The sequence below is a fragment of the Littorina saxatilis genome, linkage group LG8, assembly GCF_037325665.1.
Source record: "Littorina saxatilis isolate snail1 linkage group LG8, US_GU_Lsax_2.0, whole genome shotgun sequence".
NCBI classification, from domain to species: Eukaryota; Metazoa; Mollusca; class Gastropoda; order Littorinimorpha; family Littorinidae; genus Littorina; species Littorina saxatilis.
Genome location: NC_090252.1, coordinates 48642819 through 48662818, shown reverse-complemented (window position 1 = coordinate 48662818; position 20000 = coordinate 48642819). Strand labels below are relative to the sequence as shown.

At 41.4% G+C, this 20000-nt stretch overlaps 1 protein-coding gene across 1 annotated transcript in view; it reads right to left on the bottom strand.

Moving 5' to 3' along the window:
• Nucleotides 1-3475: 3475 nt before the first annotated feature.
• The window catches only part of LOC138973746 (sortilin-related receptor-like), a 30781-nt gene continuing 14256 nt past the window's right edge, over nucleotides 3476-20000 (bottom strand). Inside the window, exons 7-14 of the mRNA XM_070346463.1 lie at nucleotides 19703-19810; nucleotides 15949-16065; nucleotides 14261-14380; nucleotides 10945-11058; nucleotides 7076-7414; nucleotides 5364-5518; nucleotides 4544-4724; nucleotides 3476-3624 (exon numbers count right to left, since the gene is read on the bottom strand). Coding sequence (XP_070202564.1) covers nucleotides 3620-3624; nucleotides 4544-4724; nucleotides 5364-5518; nucleotides 7076-7414; nucleotides 10945-11058; nucleotides 14261-14380; nucleotides 15949-16065; nucleotides 19703-19810 — 1139 coding nt within the window. The 3' untranslated portion in view covers nucleotides 3476-3619. The remainder of the gene's footprint in view (nucleotides 3625-4543; nucleotides 4725-5363; nucleotides 5519-7075; nucleotides 7415-10944; nucleotides 11059-14260; nucleotides 14381-15948; nucleotides 16066-19702; nucleotides 19811-20000) is intronic.

The following is a 20000-nucleotide window of genomic DNA, read 5'->3' as shown; positions in this document are numbered from 1 at the left end:
ATCAAGAATAACACCTAGAACTTTGTGTTTATTAACTTCTTCAACAATGTGATTATCAATCGTTAAAGGTGGAAGTTTAGATTTTAAGTTTTGGCGTTTTTGTCTGGTGGTAATAAGCATGCTTTTTGTTTTGTCTGGATTAAGAGCCATGTGGTTTAATTCGGTCCACGCTAAAAGCTCGTTTACACTTTCTTGAAGTTGTTTTGACAATACCTTCACATTTGAGTGGGAAGTGTGAATAGTGGTATCATCAGCGAAGAGTTCACAGTTACTGCTTATGTGTAGGGGAAGGTCATTAATGTAAATGGTGAAGAGAAGAGGGCCGAGTATAGTACAGATCCCTGAGGAATGCCGTAACCTATCGACTGCATGCTAGACATAGAGCCGTTGGCGCACACAGCTTGTACTCGATCAGAAAGAAAAGACTTGATTAACGATATTGTATTATTTCTAAGGCCGTACAGTGCGAGTTTCCTAAGAAGTAGGTCATGATGAATCACATCAAATGCTTTAGCAAAGTCAACGAAGAGAGCAGCACATAATTTATCTTCGTTAATCTTGCTCAACCACTGATCAACTAGAGAAACAAGTGCTGTGTGGCATGAATGATGAGTTCTGAACCCCGACTGATTTGGGTGAAATAAAGCATTTTCGTTCAAATGTGACATAATAAACTTGTTTATATGTTGTTCGAACGGCTTTGATAAAACCGATAAAATAGATATTGGCCTGTAATTGGAGGGTTCTGTTTTAGCCCCTGACTTAAATAGTGGAATAACTTTAGCCTGCTTTAACACAACTGGAAAATAACACTTATCTATACAGAGAGAGAGAGAGAGAGAGAGAGAGAGAGAGAGAGAGAGAGAGAGAGAGATAAAGAGAGAGAGAGAGAGAAAGAGAGAGAGAAAGAGAGAGAGATATAAAGAGATAAAGAGAGACTCAGACTCAGACTCAGACTCAGAACTTTATTACAAAAGGATAAAGGTTTTAGGCAAAGCCTATTCTTCCAACCTGTCCTTTATACAACACATAAAGACAGACGAACATAACAAATAAAAATTCAATCATATAAGATATAGAAATACATTGTATGTATTGCAATACTATGTGCAGTTACGGAATTATATAAGGAGAACTCAAAAATTACAAAATTACATTGACATAGTTAAGCCTTTCATTTTGAGAATTAAGTTGCTCAGATAAGCTACACATCCGTTAACACTAGTACAAAATGTTCAACAAAATAACAATCGAACAAGACATTTCATTCACGAATGATGTGTGAACGGGACTGTCTCTTAAACAATTTCACTGAAGTTGCATTTCTTATCTGTTGGGGGAAGGAGTTCCAGAGAAAAGCTCCCGAGAAGGCTAGGCTCGATTTGTAGAGGTCTATGCGAGGTATAGGAGGGATGATTTTTTGGGACCCATATCTTTTTGTGGCATGTTTGAAATGTGATTGCAAATATTTAGGACAGTCGTCATTTAGAATTTTATACATGAACACAGCCTTGTTTAACGTCAACTGATCTTTCAAGGGGAGGAAATTTAGGAGCTTTAGTTTTTCATCCGTGGACCTATTCAAATCATGCAGAATAAGTTTTGCAGCTCGGCGATGCAGGGAATTGAGTCTTTTTAAATGAACATCACTGCAGTTATCCCAAAGTGTCGAAGCGAAGTTTATATGAGGCATTATGTGGGCGTAATAGAACATTTTGAGTGCTTCAGAATCGGCGTAATGCCTTAATTTTGATAACAGGTACAAATTCTTTGATACTACTTTGCAAATATTACTCAAATGAGTTTGCCATTTCAACTCTTGATCAATGGTAACACCTAATAGTCTATGTTCCTTAACTTGCTGCACTTGAGTTGAACCAACTGACAGTTGTAATAGTAAAGGACTTAACTGGTGTTTTTGTCTCGTGGTTATCACCATACTCTTTGTTTTAATCGGATGAATGATCATTGCATTAGAAACGCAATTAGAGAGCGAGAGAGAGAGAGAAAGAGAGACAGAGATAGAGAGAAAGAGAGAGAGAAAGAAAGAAAGAGAGAGAGAGAGAGAGAGACGCAGACGCAGATAATTTAGTCAATAGGCCATAGCCCCGTATGAAGGAGTGTGAACAAATGGTTAACGTTGCAAATAATTAACTCATCAGGTGCAAAAAGGTACAACATAATAATCGCACAACACTACAGATTAAAACATACATTACACGTTATTTAACTAAGAGGTTACAACATATCTTAATTTAAAGGCTTTATACAAATACAGGGATACATTTCTAACAACAGTTTCTTGAGGTGAAGCCAGGAGCAAGCTGAGTCTAAAAGTGCTTGGGTTTTTATAATAATAATTTTTTTTTAATGGAATAAACTTTTCTCTTAATCTGTTTAAGTATGGACAACACAAAACAAAATGGACTTCATCTTCTTGCTTAACTTTACAAAGGGGACACATCAACTGATCGGCATCATGCTGTTTATATCGGTTAGCATGCACATTTATTTCTGAAATACCGAATCGAAACCTAGTCATAATAAACTTTAGATGTCTATCCACATTCAACAAAAGGTAGGGTTTAATGTCAAGTACAGTACAAAATAAACAGCAAATCTATCACTATGTTGTATATGATAATCCCACTCTTGCCATCTGCAATCGACCAACCTTTCCCTAAAAACACGCAAAAACTCTTTTTCATTAACAACGCCCTGATTCAACCACACCAAACCCAAACCGTACTCATACAATTTACAACGGACACTTGAGGCCCAGTTATGTTTACCACTCTCATCCATTTTATACAACATATCATATGATTTACGAGGAAGTCTGTGCGCCTCCATCTTGAACTATTTCATCCAGTAGCTAACGCATCTTAAAATAGAATTCAAATATATCGGATGTCTGTTTGTCTCGCCATACACCAGGTCATTAGGTGTTCACATACGAACTCCTAAGAACTTCTTCAATGCAATTAAATGGACTTTTCCACAATGCAGAGCAGCTTTATCCAGTCCCCATATCTCAGCACCATACTGTACTATTGGTTGTACTTGGGAATCAAACAACTTCAAAAAAACATTCAAACTATTATTATTAAGCACAGATAATCTTTGTACACATCAGAGCATTTTTGACCCGGCTTGAGAGATCGCTACAGGCAGCAGTGAAACTGAGTCGAGTTGAAAACAATATTCCAAAATACTTATACACGTTAACAACCGTTAAAATATCAACCCCACATGTCCATCTTTCCCTTACACTCAAATATCCACCTTTCCTAAACACAATAATGAGAAAGAGAGAGAGAGAGAGAGAGAGAGAGAGAGAGAGAGAGAGAGAGAGAGAGAGAGAGAGAGAGAGAGAGAGAGAGAGAGAGAGAGAGAGAGAGATGTATAATAATGCATCGGGCAGTAAATACAACACCCACACTAACAAACAAACACAAGTAAGAGAGCCGTCTCGTCTGCTTGCATTGACAATCATTTATTATTGATAACCTCCAGCCAAAGAGACAATCTTGTACTGCTGTTGTTACTTCCGAATGTCGGGTCAGATATCCATTGCGTTTGTTCAGGAGAGTTCACCAGGCGTGTGTCCCGTGGAGGTTTATTCTGGAACAGTAATCATTTTCATTCACAATTGTAGGATTTAAAAAAAAACCTCTTAATTAGTACGGCGTTCGCGCGCCACGCAGAGACGATCGAGCGTGACCCGTGTGCGATCAGACAAGACTATATAAATATAGTCTCGGCGTTGACTGTTTTGTGTGTGATGATCTGATACTTTGATGCCGACAGCTTGACTAAATGTTTGTTTATCGCTTCACGCCAAAAATAAGTCTTGTCCGGCACTTTACGCACTAATCGCGAGAGTCTGCCTGTTTGTCCCGTGACAGTGAGATGCAATCAAACCGGCAGCGCAAGCTAACTTTTCTATAACGCAAGTTCTGATAACAGCTCCACGCGCTTTTCAATTCCAATACAAGCATCATTAAAACCAGACACAGACATGCAACGTAAATTATCATAGCAACAAGCCAAAGCACAGTCTTCAACAGCACACACAGAAAAACAATCATTGGAGAAAAATGCAATAATGCGTGCTTAAAATAAACACAGACACACACACACCAACACACATACATACACACACACACACACACACACATATACCTACACATACAAACACTCTCTCACACACACACAGACACACACACACACACACACACACAAACACACAAACACACACACACACACACACACACACACACATACACACACACAAGCTCACAAACACGCAAACAACCACACCATCAGACACGGACACAAATAAACACATACACCTACCCAGAACAACCCCACCCCCTTCACCCCCTCCATACACCACACAATCCCCCTTCACCCCCCCCCCCACACACACACACAGACATCCCGACCCACACACACACACATACAGCCCCACACACACACATACAGCCCCCCCCACACACACACACACATCCAGCCCCACACACGACACACGGTTAATTACTTATTTCAAGGCGTGTTCCAGTCAGCCGTGTGATCCCGGGGTTGACAATCACATCGTAACTGTAGGTTCCTGCGACAGTGGGCATCGGTAGATTGCGAATCGAACACGTTCCTCTTACGTATGCGGTTGTGTTCGCCACAAAACTTTCTGTGGAAAGCGATCCCTTTTCTTTCGTTTCAGTCTGCAACATAGTCGGCCTGTTTATTTTGGGGTCTCGTGCTCGTGTGTGTGTGTGTGTGTGTGACAGTGTGTGTGTGTGTGTGAGTGTGACAGTATGTGTGTGTGTGTGGGTGTATGCGCGCGCGTGTGTGTGTTAGTGTGCGTGTGTGTAGTGTACGTGTGTGTGCGTGCATGTGTGTGTGTGTTTGTGATTATGCGTGTGTGTGTGTGTGTGTGTGTGCGTGCGTTCGTGTGTGTTTGTGTGTGTGTGTGTGTGTGTGACAGTGTGTGTGTGTGTGTGTGTATGCGCGCGCGTGTGTGTGTTAGTGTGCGTGTGTGTGTTTGCGTGCGTGTGTGTGCGTGCGTGTGTGTGTGTGTTTGTGATTATGCGTGTGTGTGTGTGTGTGTGTGTGTGTGTGTGTGTGCGTGAGTTCGTGTGTGTGTGTGTGTGCGTGCGCGTGTGTGTGTGTTTGTGATTATGCGTGTGTGTGTGTGTGTGTGTGTGTGCGTTCGTTCGTGTGTGTGTGCGTGTGTGTGTGTGTGTGTAACTGTGTGTGTGTGTGACAGTGTGTGTGTGTGTGTGAGTGTGTGTGCGTGAGTGCGTGCGTGCGTAAGTGTGCGAGCGTGCGTTTGTGCATACGTGTGTGTTTGTGTTCATTACCCCATTTTCATTAGTCACAATCCAGTAACAACTGTAGTTTCCATCAGAAGCGTACATCTTCTCCACGTCACACGACGCTTTCACTGTCCAGTCCTTCCTGTCTAGGGCTGTGCTGTTTATTGAGGCTGTACAGTTGGACAGCCTGTCGGCCTTGTCTTTGTCAAAAATATATGTTTGGCAACTTCAGTTAATAGACGAAATCCGATAATGCTGGTTCTCATAAAAACGATCCAAAAATAATTTCATCTTATTCTTCATTACTTTCTAATTCTAAAAGCATATACATATGTTATTTTGGGATTAAAAACAAGCTATGAAAATTAAAAATATGAACATTATTATTAAAAGCTATGAACATTAAAAATATGAACATTATTATTAAAATTATATCTCCGAAATCGATTTAAAAACAATTTCATCTCAAGTCTCAGGGCTTGGAAACATGAATACACGCATGCAGGAAAAAAATAATGGGTAGCGCCGTATACTGTATGGCAGCTCGCTTTCCCCAGGGAGAAAGCAGCCCGAATTTCTGTGAGGTTACCCTCATGGACTATATAAAAAATCTTATCTGATCTTATCTTATCTTATCTTATCTTATATTTTTTCTCGACACGTCTGTCAGAATTTGCTAAAAGTCGTTAGAAATAACTCATACTGTCGGTGGGTATGATGACAAAAGCCTCCGAAACGGCTTCGCCGACTGAGACGGGAATTGCAGGGTATGTTCTTTGCCACTCGAGTCGTGTCATAGGGTATTTTGAAAAAAGCAAACTTAAAAGGAGTCGTTTTAAACAGCGGACAAAAGCAGATTTCCTAAATCTGTCGCTCTCTGTTAAACAAGAAAATCCGAAGCAACCGAAACGCATGTTCAACATGGTTTATCTTGTGAGAGTGTTGTGTGTCAAACGCATTTGACCTGTGAATACTCATCACGTCAGGTATGTGACTGATTGGTTGAGCCAGACCACAAGAATTCTTTGACTGACAGGAATAATCAGGTAGAAGCACTCAAGTTCCCATTGCGGCTGTTCTGTCTAATTCGCAAGGTCGCTTCGAAATTTCTTTTGGTCGAAATAAACGGTAATAAAACCGTTATTTCCAATATGCTGACTGTTAGCACATGATAACAGATATGTCTCACAAACGATATGAGCATTCGCCTGCAGGCTCAAGCTTGATATCTTTTTTATCCACATGTCTGTTATCATTTGCTAACAGTCAGCATATTAGAAATAACTCATACTTGTCTGTCTGTAGGTTTGATGACAAAAGCATCCGAAACGGCTTCGCCGACTGAGACGGGAATTGCAGGGTATGTTCTTTGCCACTTGAGTCGTGTCATGGGGTATTAAAAAAAAAAAGCAAACTTAAAAGGAGTCGTTAAAAACAGCGGACAAAAGTAGAGTTTCTTTGAGCTATCGAGGACCCTTCCCGTCTGGGCTGTCGAAACTTTGCTTCATCTGTCCTCAGCACGTCTTCAGTTTTGAGGTCATGTCATTCGTCATAAATTATGTTCGTAGTGTCATCGTCCAGTCCCTTCATTTTTGTTGGCAAAGCCTTGGTCTCGGCTACAAAGACAGTCAGTCACGGCACGCCTAGTGTGTGTGTGTGTGTGTGTGTGTATGTGTGTGTGTGTGTGTGTGTGTGTGTGTGTGTGTGTGTGTGTGTGTGTGTGTGACACGGACTTTGCAAGACATTGAGTAACTTACACACGACACGGACTTTACAGCGTGCTGAAAATGTGTTGTGATCTCCCCGACAGATCACAGTGCCAGCGATGGGGTTTCTGTTGTTTTGTTTTCCATGCTCGCATGTGACGATCAGTGTGCTGTTGCTGTAGTCTGTCCTCTTCACTTCGTACGGCGGAGAATTATACACACATCTTCGGTCGGACCAGGAACAAGAACCCATGGTTAAGTTGGTACCATCGTCGCGGTTGATGTCCCATGTCACTCTGTTATCCCTGATGCCAGTACATGTCAGATACGCCAAACAAGTTTCGTCCAGGTCAACTTTGCCATCGTTGTCACATTGCGAGATTTGATAATCTGAGGACAGGGAAAAATGAAGTGTGAGTTTAGATAGAGCGGACAGCGTCAGATAAACTCTATTTAAACGAGACAGATTAGCCGCGGGTGGAGGAGGAGGATGTTAGATACTTGAGGTAGACCTAAAGGGATCAGTCAGTGTTAGCAGGTAGGGAAGAGAGGGTAGTAAAGCAGGATATCAACACTTAGGCCCGTAATTAGAAAGAGAGGGGAGAGGAGTACTTGTGAAAGTCAAGGAGAAGAGCCCAGCCGCAATGTCCATGTTGCCGGGGGGCTTGCACGTGTGATGCATCAGCGGGGGTCTATAAGAACGGGAGAGCAACACATTGTGGTCAGTCCTTACCAGCGCGGCGCAGCGGGCATATATATGCCAACTATTTCTTACGGGCCTAAGTGTTGATATCCTGCTTTACTACCCTCTCTTCCCTACCTGCTAACACTGACTGCTATAAGAACGGGAGAGCAACACATTATGGACAGGGAAAATGAAGAATACATTGACAGAGTATTGTCTAAACTAGTAACGTCTATTCTTGACGAGGGATGGCCAAATCGTTCGTCCGGTCGCCAGAGGCGAATACAAAATCCGCCGGGCTAGTAGAAACCGCCTGGCAACACGCCCGGCTGGCCAATGCAAATTCTGGTCAAATGCAACCGTTTTGGTTGTAATATCGAGTTGTAAAGCCATGATAAACACCGTAGAACAACTGTGTTAGGTTCCGGGCAAGTGAAACGTTTTGACTAAATGTTTTAACCTTTTAGGGGGAATCGAGACGAGGGTCGTCGTGTGTGTGTGTGTGTGTGTGTGTGTGTGTGTGTGTGTGTGTGTGTGTGTAAGTATGTGTGTGTGTGTGTATAAGTATGTGTGTGTGTGTGTGTGTGTGTTTGTGTAGAGCGATTCAGACCAAACTACTGGACCGATCTTTATGAAATTTTACATGAGAGTTTCTGGGAATGATATCCCCGGACGTTTTTTTCTTTTTTTCGATAAATACCTTTGATGACGTCATATCCGGCTTTTTGTAAAAGTTGAGGCGGCACTGTCACACCCTCATTTTTCAATCAAATTGATTGAAATTTTGGCCAAGCAATCTTGGACGAAGGCCGGACTTCGGTATTGCATTTCAGCTTGGTGGCTTAAAAATTAATTAATGACTTTGGTAAAACACACATTTAAATTTACTTCTTTTGCCCTAATCTTTTCACCTCTATCATCGACAAATACCAACAATGGACAATTTTATTAAAATATTTTATAATTACCATTATTCTCAGTCTATATGTGTCGCAAATCTAACTCTGAATTAAACATGCACACAATTTCTATTGGTTTCCCGTATTTGAATTTTCCCACACACATTTTTGCCACAATAATAAGTAAATTGATATAGTTTACTAAATTGTTTGACATACCAGGTGTTTTCATGTATCCTAACAGTGCTGTTTGAACATCAATTTTTATATTAACATTATACTGCTGAAATACCTTATTGGTTATTCTTTCCCAAATTGGATGTATAGCAGAACATTCATAAAAGAAATGTTTCACAAAATCAATCTTATCTGGACAGAATGAGCATGTGTTATTCATTCTAATTCCCATTTTACACAGCAAAATATTAGTCGGATATATGTTATGCAGTATTTTCCAGTGCAATTCTCTCAGTCTTGATTCTTTAGATACATTCCTTACGATGAGCCAATGCCATTTAGTTATTTCTATATTAAACTTATGCATCCAGAAATTCAGACAACAAGGGTTGTGTTCAGTTTTACTTATTAAATGTAATCTACAAGAACGTGCTGTAAATAACTCTTTATGGTCGAAAAGCAGAACATTGTTTTCATTGGATTGCATGAGCATATACGCCGGATATCTTTTCATAAACGAGGAAACAGCAGTCTTTACCACAATCATTATACTCTAACATCAGTAAAGGATAAGTACCCACTTTCACTTTAATCTGTTCTATGGATAACAGCCTGTTATTAACACATATATCACCAACTAATGCGATCCCACATTTAGTCCATTTCTTAAAAAAATAACACATTATTTCGATACATAATGTTTTTATTTATTTATTTGTTTGTATTTTTTTTTCAAACCCTATCTTTAAGCTGTTGATTTAAAAATGTAAGAAAAAAGAAAAAAGAAAGAGGGAGAAGGAAAAAAAAAGAAAAAAAAGGAAACTGAGCTGAACATTAAGAATAAATTTATGTTATAATTATTTTTATTTATTTAAACATATTAGTTTACTGATAAAGTTTGTTGATTTAAAAATGTACACATTTGAAAGAGAAAACAAAAGACCTATGAAGGTTTGCTCCAAGCCACACACCAACAAAAAAAAAAAAAAAAAAGGCAAAAAATAATTGTAGTAGCAAACCTGCATGCAACTGAGGTTAAAAAAAATTAAAAAAAAATTAATGACTTTGGTCATTAAAAATCTGAACATTGTAAAAAAACACATTTTTATATAAAACGATCCAAATTTACGTTCATCTTTTTCTACATCATTTCCTGATTCCAAAAACATATAAATATGTTATATTTGGATTAAAAACAAGCTCTGAAAATTAAAAATATATATAAATTATGATCAAAATTAAATTTTCGAAATCAATTTAAAAACACTTTCATCTTATTCCCTGTCGGTTCCTGATTCCAAAAACATATAGATATGATATGTTTGGATTAAAAACACGCTCAGAAAGTTAAAACCAAGAGAGGTACAGAAAAGCGTGCTATCCTGCTCAGCGCAACTACTACCCCGCTCCTCTTGTCGATTTCACTGCCTTTGCCACGAGCGGTGGACTGACAATGCTACGAGTATACGGTCTTGCTGAAAAATTGCATTGCGTTCAGTTTCATTCTGTGAGTTCGACAGCTTGACTAAATGTTGTATTTTCGCCTTACGCGACTTGTTTTTACGTTTAGTCAAGTTTTTATCGAGGGTCGTGGTGTATGTGTGTGTGTGTTTGTCTGTCTGTACTGCTGTATTGTTAAACATTTGAATTTTTTGACATAGTGATGTTTGATGTTATTTATGTACTTATGTTTATGTATATTTTTCTTTTCGTGTCAGCCCCCTTAATATGGGGCTTTGGCCTTAATGATTAAACCATCCATCTGTCCACTCTCTCTCTCTCTCTCTCTCTCTCTCTCTCTCTCTCTCTCTCTCTCTCTCTCTTTCTATCTCTTTTACACACTCTCTCTCTCTATCTCTTATTATCTTGCTCTCTCTCTTTCTCTTTCTCTCTCTCTCTCCCTCTCTCTCTCTCTCTCTCTCTCTCTCTCTCTCAATCTCTCTCTCTCCCTTTCTTTCTCGCTCTCTCTCTCACACACACACACACACACACACACACACACACACACACACACACACACACACACACAGCCCCCCTCCCAAACAAACACACACACGCACCCCATTCCCCTCCCCAACAAACCTATATGTAACCAGCGATACTACAAAAAACAGACTTCAGACAGAGAGACACACACGTACAACAACTCCGACACATACCGCAGTTCTGTTCGTCACTGCCATCCGCGCAGTCAGTGTTGCCATCACAACGTTGGGATGACGTAACGCACTTTGTGTCGTTGCTGCACTTCCAGGCTCGGTGGTAGCAGCTCACTGCAAGGCATTATATTATAGGAACCAGTGCGTTTGAGGAAAAAAAAAACCACGGTAACAATGTATCGCCTACATGATTATTGGTAGATGCATAATCAGAATCATTGGCTGAGATGAGAAAATATCTATATTAACAGAAATTAAATGTGTTGTTAGCTTTCAAATAAAAAAAAATGTCTGACCTTTTGACTTCCAATGTATTCACTCTCTTTCAAGTCTTGTGCAGTACCTCTGCCCCCCCCCCCCCCCCCCCCCCCGTCTCTTTCACGCTCTCTCTCTCTCTCTCTCTCTCTCTCTCTCTCTCTCTCTCTCTCTCTCTCCCTCACATAATTATGAATGTGCTCTTTGGTACAATTTGGTGGAATGCATTTGTTTATGCAAGGACGATGCAGACACGTTGTACGACTTTTAGAGAAGAAACTATGTGTATAAGGTTTGTAATTGTAGGTCTGTGTTTCTATCAATCTGTCTGTCTGCCTGTCTGCCCCTCTTTCTGTCTCTGTCTCTCCTCTCTCCCCGCATACTCTCCCCTCCATATTTCTCTCTCTCTCTCTCTCTCTCTCTCTCTCTCTCTCTCTAACTCCATCTCTTGTCAAGTTAATAATAATAATAATAATGCAAACTTTTATAGCGCTATTCTAGAAAAATGTCTACTCTTAGCACTTTACAATACATACATCTACCAAGCATACTATACACGCACAGGCAAAGAAACCGATCAAACATAACCAACAAACTATACATGCACAGGCAGAAATAACGACCAAACATAAACAAGTTATGACTTAATGTTTAAACATAGAGACGGGGAATCGAGACGAGGGTCGTGGTGTGTGTGTGTGTGTGTGTGTGTGTGTGTGTGTGTGTGTGTGTGTGTGTGTGTGCGTGTGTGTGTGTGTGTGTATAGATCGGTTCCGAAAAAACTGCTGAAACTTAACATGAAAGTTTGTGAGTATAATATCCCCAAACATTTTTTTCTTTTTTTGATAAGTATCTTCGATGACGTCATATCCGGATTTTTGTGAAAGTTGAGGCGGCACTGTCACGCTTTCATTTTCCAACCAATTTTGTTGACATTTTGGTCAAGTAATCTTCGTCAAAGTCTGGACATTGTAATTGTATTTCAGCTTGGAGGCTTACAAATAATTAATGAGTTTGCTCATGACAGTTGTCATTAAAATCAAGTTTTCGCAAACAGAGTCAAACTAGATTGCATCGTATTCTTCATCAAATTTTGAATCAGAAAATATATACATATGTCATGTTTACTCTTAAAATGTTATCACAATTAACAAAAATAATATATAGGATATATTTTATTAAACAGAAAAGAGAATAGCGCGCTTTCCTGCTCAGCGCAATACGCTACCGCGCTATTCTGGCTTGTCGCTTTCACTTCGTTTTGCACGTGAACAGTGAGCGAGTTCCTTCTCGCAGGGATTGACGAGCCAGTCTTGTGAGTTGCATTGTCTTGGTGAAAAAAATGCAGGGCGGTTAGTTTCATTCTGTTAGTTAGACAGCTTGACTAAATGTAGTAATGTTGCCTTACGCGACTTGTTTTATTATTTCGATTCATTTCATAATCCAAATCGTTTGGAATGAATAAAATGAATAAAATACAAGACTAACGAGTTCAGAAAAAAATAAAAATAAAATTCCCGTCGAAGCGAATCGAACCCGGGACCACAAAAGTAAGGACTAGCGCATGATCGAGCGCGTTACCAACTTAGCTGTTTAGCTGTTTTGTCGCACTGTAGGCGAAGGAGATTTTAACTTCAAATATTACACTTGAGTTCTTAAACGTGGCGACGACTGACTCGACTTTCCGAGTCTCTCTGTTCGCATTTGTGTACTGTTCTCTATATCTCACTGCTCGGGGCTAATTCTGTTCAAAACTGACCCTACGCTCCCGGTCACTTCGTATAAGTTTGGAAAGCAATATGAAGTAGCGATAATTTCAAGCGGCGTGGCCGACATTATTGATACGAAATGCATTGACCAATCGCCGAAAAGCGCTGACGTCATTGCAAGAAAAATACCTAAAATCATCTATTCTCGATGACAATGACATACTAAGGAGTTAGCTCGGGAGATCGACGATCTATGGACGGTTCATTATATAAAGGGAAGCAAGAGGTTAAAAACGGGCGTCGATAGAGCCATTGAACAAGGATGGGAACTTGTAGTATTTTATTCACTTGTGCCAGCGTGTAAGTCAGTCTGCCTGTTGTACATGTTTGGGTAACATCGTTGGATGTAAAGTACAGAGACTCGATTAGACCCTTGGACCGAGGACCTTGGTGAGCAAACTCTTTTGATATTGAATGTATGGGTAATTCTTTAGCGCATACCATCGTTAATAAGCCACTTTGCATGTTATTACTGTTTATTAATATAGTTCGGTACCTAGAAGATTGTCTAGGTTTTGTTCATGTCATACCTGTGTCACCAGCAGTATATTTTCGTATGTCTATGTAAGACTGGAAATAGCTTATCGATTGAGTTATCTATATTGTATTTGTGGGAGCATAGTCATTTTAGTCTCCTGGTTTGTTTTAGTGCCTGGAGGTAATAACGCAGGCAGACGGAGGGTTGTGCCGTCACTACGAGGGAGACTGGTACTAGCATATGGCCAGACTGCCCTGTAGTGTTCTTGCATTGTCAAGTCTGGATGTCATCTATATTCTACATAGTTTTCTTCGGACGTGTAGCCGTTGGTAATATGCAGCGTGAGGTATATTTGGGACCAGACTTCGTATTCATTATTAGTGTATTTGTCGTCGACATCATCGTCGGGCTGCATTTTGTGAGTGCTATGTTCGCGTCTTCGTGTAGTTATCGGTCAACGTGAATTGTTCTATTCGTGAATATTTGATATGTAAACATTGTGTTTAAAAGTGTATATTCCCGTGATTTATATGTTTATTGTGGATCGATATACTTAGTTTTAATAATTTATGTGTTTGGATTACCATTTATGTATGAAAGGGAACGAACATGCGTGAGACAGGTCGGAGTCAGATGTGTGTGTGTGTGTGTGTGTGTGTGTGTGTGTGTGTGTGATACATCGTTTCCCTGCAGCTTTTCAATCCATTACAGTGTGAAAGATGGACAGACAAACTTGAACTACAGACAGACAAGGGTAGATACAGAGAGATGGATACGAAATACAGACAGGCAGCAAGACAGAAGGTATAAATACCGCAATTTTCCTCATCACTGCGATCACGACAGTTGTACTTTCCATCACACCGACCAGATATCCATATGCAGAGAGTATTGTCCCTGCATTTCCACCTGTTATAAGGACATGTCCACTGTTCTGAAAAAAACCACACACAAAAAGATTGTTTGTTCTGAAACGCATTGATAAATGACTGGAGGCTTTACAAGGACTCACCATATAATTGCATGCATGGTAATACTTTCTGTTTAGGATTGCGCATGATGACGCAGCTCAGAGAATGCAGTCCCTTGTTGAAAAATACTTCCGTTCGATCTGTACCAGATGGTGCAAAAGAAAGATCGTTCATTGCAGCCGAACCTTGAACCTTTTTTCGAGGTGTTTTTCTTTTTGACCTCCTCGTGAAAGCAGTTCGCTCCCTGTCTCCGATCTGGTCAGGCTTGTATATCCACGGGATAACACCATTCCGCCACTTGGTCATTTACCACAAACGAACAGACTGGGGCTCTCTGTGTTACGTGGCAGATTTGTTTTTAAAGAATTGATGTCGTGAAAGGCACTGGCACCTTTTCTAAAATGAATTCATAATGAAAAGTCCAACTTCAAACAGCGAGCAGTCAGGGTGTTGATGGTGGGTATGTGACCAAGGGAGGGTTTAGCCCACGTGACACCCTGACCAGATCTGAGACAGTACACTAGTGGGGCGATCTGTTTTCAGGTGGAGTGTGTATGTTAGATTAGAGTATGCATGTGTGTATATCTATACTGAACTGCTGTATTGTTAATTATAATGTTAATTATGACATAGTGATGTTTGATGTTATTTATGTATTTATGTTGATGTATATTTTTGTCTTCGTGTCACACCCCTTAATATGGGGCTTTCCCTAATGATTAAACCATCCATCTATCCACTCTCTCTCTCTCTCTCTCAATCTCTCTCTATTTCGTTTACTATCTCTCTCTTTCTATTTCTCATTCTCATTATCTCTCCTTCTCTTTCTCTCTCTCTTTCTCTCTCTCTCTCTTTTTATCTCCCTTTCTCTATAGTTCTCTCTCTTTCAATCTCTCTCTCCCTCTCTTTCTTGCTCTCGTTCTCTTTCTCACACCCACCCACCCACACATACACCCACACACACGCACACACAGTCACACACACACGCACACACAGTCACACACACACCCACACACGCACAGCCCCCTCCTAAACAAACACACACACCCCCCATTCTCCTCCCCAAAAAACATATCTGTAACCAGCGACACTACAACAAAACAGACTTGAGACAGAGTGACACACACACACACATTGCTTCTTTATTTGGTGTTTAACGTCGTTTTCAACCGTTCAAGGTTATATCGCGACGGGGAAAGGGGGGGGGGGTGGGATAGAGCACTTGTTAATTGTTTCTTGTTCACAAAAGCACTAATCAAAAAATTGCTCCAGGGGCTTGCAACGTAGTACAATATATGACCTTACTGGGAGAATGCAAGTTTCCAGTACAAAGGACTTAACATTTCTTACATACTGCTTGACTAAAATCTTTACAAACATTGACTATATTCTATACAAGAAACACTTAACAAGGGTAAAAGGAGAAACAGAATCCGTTAGTCGCCTCTTACGACATGCTGGGGAGCATCGGGTAAATTCTTCCCCCTAACCCGCGGGGGGTACACATTGGTGTTCTCGTGTCGCTACATACCACAGTTGTCTTCGTCACTGCCATCAGCACAGTGGGTGACCCCGTCACAGCGATCGGCGTTCCAGATACACTTGTTGTTGCCACACTTCCACCAAGTCGGTGAACACGTCCAATTCGCTAGCAAAATGTATATAAGGCCAAAAAAAATTAGGTCTGTTTACGGTAACATAGGGTGAAAAAATAGGGTCGGTAGGTCGGGGTTTTTTTCCCAATTTTTTTTTTCTCCCCTCTCTATGATGTTTCACAGTTCATTTCTTCTCATCAATCCCTGTTTTTGCCCAACATAACTATAAACAGTACTTTGAGCTTACCTCCCTTCTGTCGTCTGCTGTTTGAGCGCAAACAGCTCTATTTTGGATGCGGTGGGTTTTTTTTTTTCAGACGATCCAAAAAAAGATTAGGGTCGGGCCTAAAAACTAGGGTCGGTCGGGTTACCGTAAACAGACCCTTTTTTTGTGGCCTAAACACTGTCAACAGGCTTTCAGGGGAAAATATCAGCAATGAGTCAATTCTCCTTCTGTAAACCGAATAACTTCATATTTAGTGTGCAGTAACTTCAGCTTATGTATGACCATTGCACACAATATCAATTGTGTAGATTCAATGGTTTGCCATTTTTGCCATTTCAAAAAAGGTTTCCAATTTCTGGGATCGACTCAACAGTACGAGGTTTGAAATTGAGCGGTTTACCGAACTAACACAATTAAAGCCCGCCAGATTGTTACCTCTGGAGCTATTCGAATGATCTAATATCATAACCAAGTATATGCGGTCAGTGACTTTAATACAGTGATTACAGACAGGATCAGAGCATGTTGCATGGGGGTATGAGTTCACGTCATTGATGAATGTTGCGCTCCATTGCACAAGCATAACTGCACTACAAAGGGGTTATGTTTCAGTCATTTGAGATCAGCTAATATCCCCATAGTTAGTGTGCATGAATTTCGGTTTGTTCACAAACATTGTACAAAGTGTCTAGTCTGTAGGATAAATTGTCCGACTTTGACCTTCTTTCAAAATGTGTTCCAAATGACACCTCCGTTAATGTTAATGACACCTCCGTTAATGTTAATGACACCTCCGTTAATGTTAATGACACCTCCGTTAATGTTAATGACACCAACGCTGTCATGTCAAGGGAAACTAGCTGTTGCAACTGCTTTCTTCGGGTCATCGAGTATCTTGGGGGTGAAGGGGGTGTTTTTGTATACTGCAGACATTCAAATAATCAAAAAGGCTAAAATCTGAAGGATTTCTTCTTCTTCTTCTTGTCGATCACACTAGTTATATTGTCAGCCCGGACAGCGAGACGAATGATGCCGTCTTTTCCGGGTCTTCCTTTCCTCCTTACAGCTTGCAGTGGAGGGAGAATGCAGTTGAAGGATTTAAAATATGTTAGTACAATGTCAAACCTCGTTCTATTGAGTCGAACACCGAATTTAGAAACTTGTTTTGAAATCGCACAAAAGTCAGATCATGTCATCTACACAGTTGCCACTGTGTGGACAGGTCATACATACATAGGCTGAAGTCAAAGCACACCTAATATGAAGCAATTTGGTAAACACATGTGAATTATTAACATTGTTGTGCGTGGCATTTTTAAGGTCACCCTGTGTGTTACAGGAGATTAGGTGTGTGTGTGTTAAAAAAAGAAAAAAAGATTTGAAAAAATCATCGTGAACTGATATGAGGTTTCAGGAACCTATTTAACTTTACTGTGAACGACGTGAATGTAAATATTTTCTAACACGGAGACCACAAAGTAAACTGAGAAAACAAAATGGAATCAGTCCGTACAATGTACACACACACACACACAACCGCACGCACGCACGCACGCACGCACGCACGCACGCACGCACGCACGCACGCACGCACGCACGCACGCACACACACACACACACACACACACACACACACACACACACACACACACACACATGCCCCTCCCCAGTAAATTGAACTGTCCGAAGGTGCAACACGGTGCTTTCATAATCTGGTGCCATCTGAGCGCGCGGAATCAGATTTTGTATCTCTCACTCTTACTTGTTTGTTTTAGCAGAGGGGGCACGTTCACCCAGTGCACCCCCCCCCCCCCTCCATCGTTCACCCAGTTCACCCCCCTTCCCCCCTCGTTCACCGCTGAGTATACACACCACAGTGTTGCTCATCACTACCATCACAGTAACCCCCCCTCCTCCTCATTCACCCCTGAGTATACACACCACAGTTTTGCTCATCACTACCATCACAGTAACCCCCCCTCCTCCTCGTTCACCGCTGAGTATACACACCACAGTTTTGCTCATCACTATCATCACAGTAACCCCCCCCCCCCTCCTCGTTCACCGCTGAGTATACACACCACAGTTTTGCTCATCACTACCATCACAGTACCCCCCCCCCCTCCTCCTCGTTCACCGCTGAGTATACACACCACAGTTTTGCTCATCACTACCATCACAGTAACCCCCCCTCCTCCTCGTTCACCCCTGAGTATACACACCACAGTTTTGCTCATCACTACCATCACAGTAACCCCCCCTTCTCCTCGTTCACCGCTGAGTATACACACCACAGTTTTGCTCATCACTACCATCACAGTAACCCCCCCCCCTCCTCCTCGTTCACCGCTGAGTATACACACCACAGTTTTGCTCATCACTACCATCACAGTAACCCCCCCTTCTCCTCGTTCACCGCTGAGTATACACACCACAGTTTTGCTCATCACTACCATCACAGTAACCCCCCCTTCTCCTCGTTCACCGCTGAGTATACACACCACAGTTTTGCTCATCACTACCATCACAGTAACCCCCCCTTCTCCTCGTTCACCGCTGAGTATACACACCACAGTTTTGCTCATCACTACCATCACAGTAACCCCCCCTTCTCCTCGTTCACCGCTGAGTATACACACCACAGTTTTGCTCATCACTATCATTCCAGTAACACCCCCCCCCCCCTCGTTCACCGCTGAGTATACACACCACAGTGTTGCTCATCACTACCATCACAGTAACCCCCTCTCCCTTCGTTCACCGCTGAGTATACACACCACAGTGTTGCTCATCACTATCATTCCAGTAACACCCCCCCCCCTCGTTCACCCCTGAGTATACACACCACAGATATGCTCATTATTATTATTATTTTATTATTATGGGGAGCTTATATAGCGCGAACCACAACTGTGCTCTCCGCGCTTTACATATTAATTTCTGCCGTTTGAAATGGAATTTTTTTACAGACAGACAGACAAACAGACATTTTTTACACACAATATATAACGCATTCACATCGACCAGCAAACTTCAAGCCTATTAGGCGAACATTCACCTTTCAGGGCCTATTATTCCAAGTCAAACGGGTATTTGGTGGACATTTTTATCTATGCCTATACAATTTTGCCAGGAAAGACCCTTTTGTCAATCGTGGGATCTTTAACGTGCACACCCCAATGTAGTGTACACGAAGGGACCTCGGTTTTTCGTCTCATCCGAAAGACTAGCACTTGAACCCACCACCTAGGTTAGGAAAGGGGGGAGAAAATTGCGGCCTGACCCAGGGTCGAACACGCAACCTCTCGCTTCCGAGCGCAAGTGCGTTACCACTCGGCCACTCATCACTACCATCACAGTAACCCCCACCCCCTCGTTCACCCCTGAGTATACACACCACAGTTTTGCTCATCACTACCATCACAGTAACCCCCACCCCCTCGTTCACCCCTGAGTATACACACCACAGTTTTGCTCATCACTACCATCACCACAGTGATCCTCCCCATCACAGCGCCAGTCTTTCCAGATACAATGGTTGTTGCCGCATCGCCACTTGTTAGTCGGGCACTCTAGGAAACAGAAAGTGTGCTCAAGGGTAAAATTGCCATGATAAAGAAATAACTGTCCCAAAAAAGCTTTCAAAAAGCGACTCATTTTCAAACAATGGTCGACACTATAGCTAAAAAACAAACGTTTTGTTTTTTTTAATCGTAATTCAGACATAAGTATAGACATAAGTATTTGGCGAGGCAACCAAGC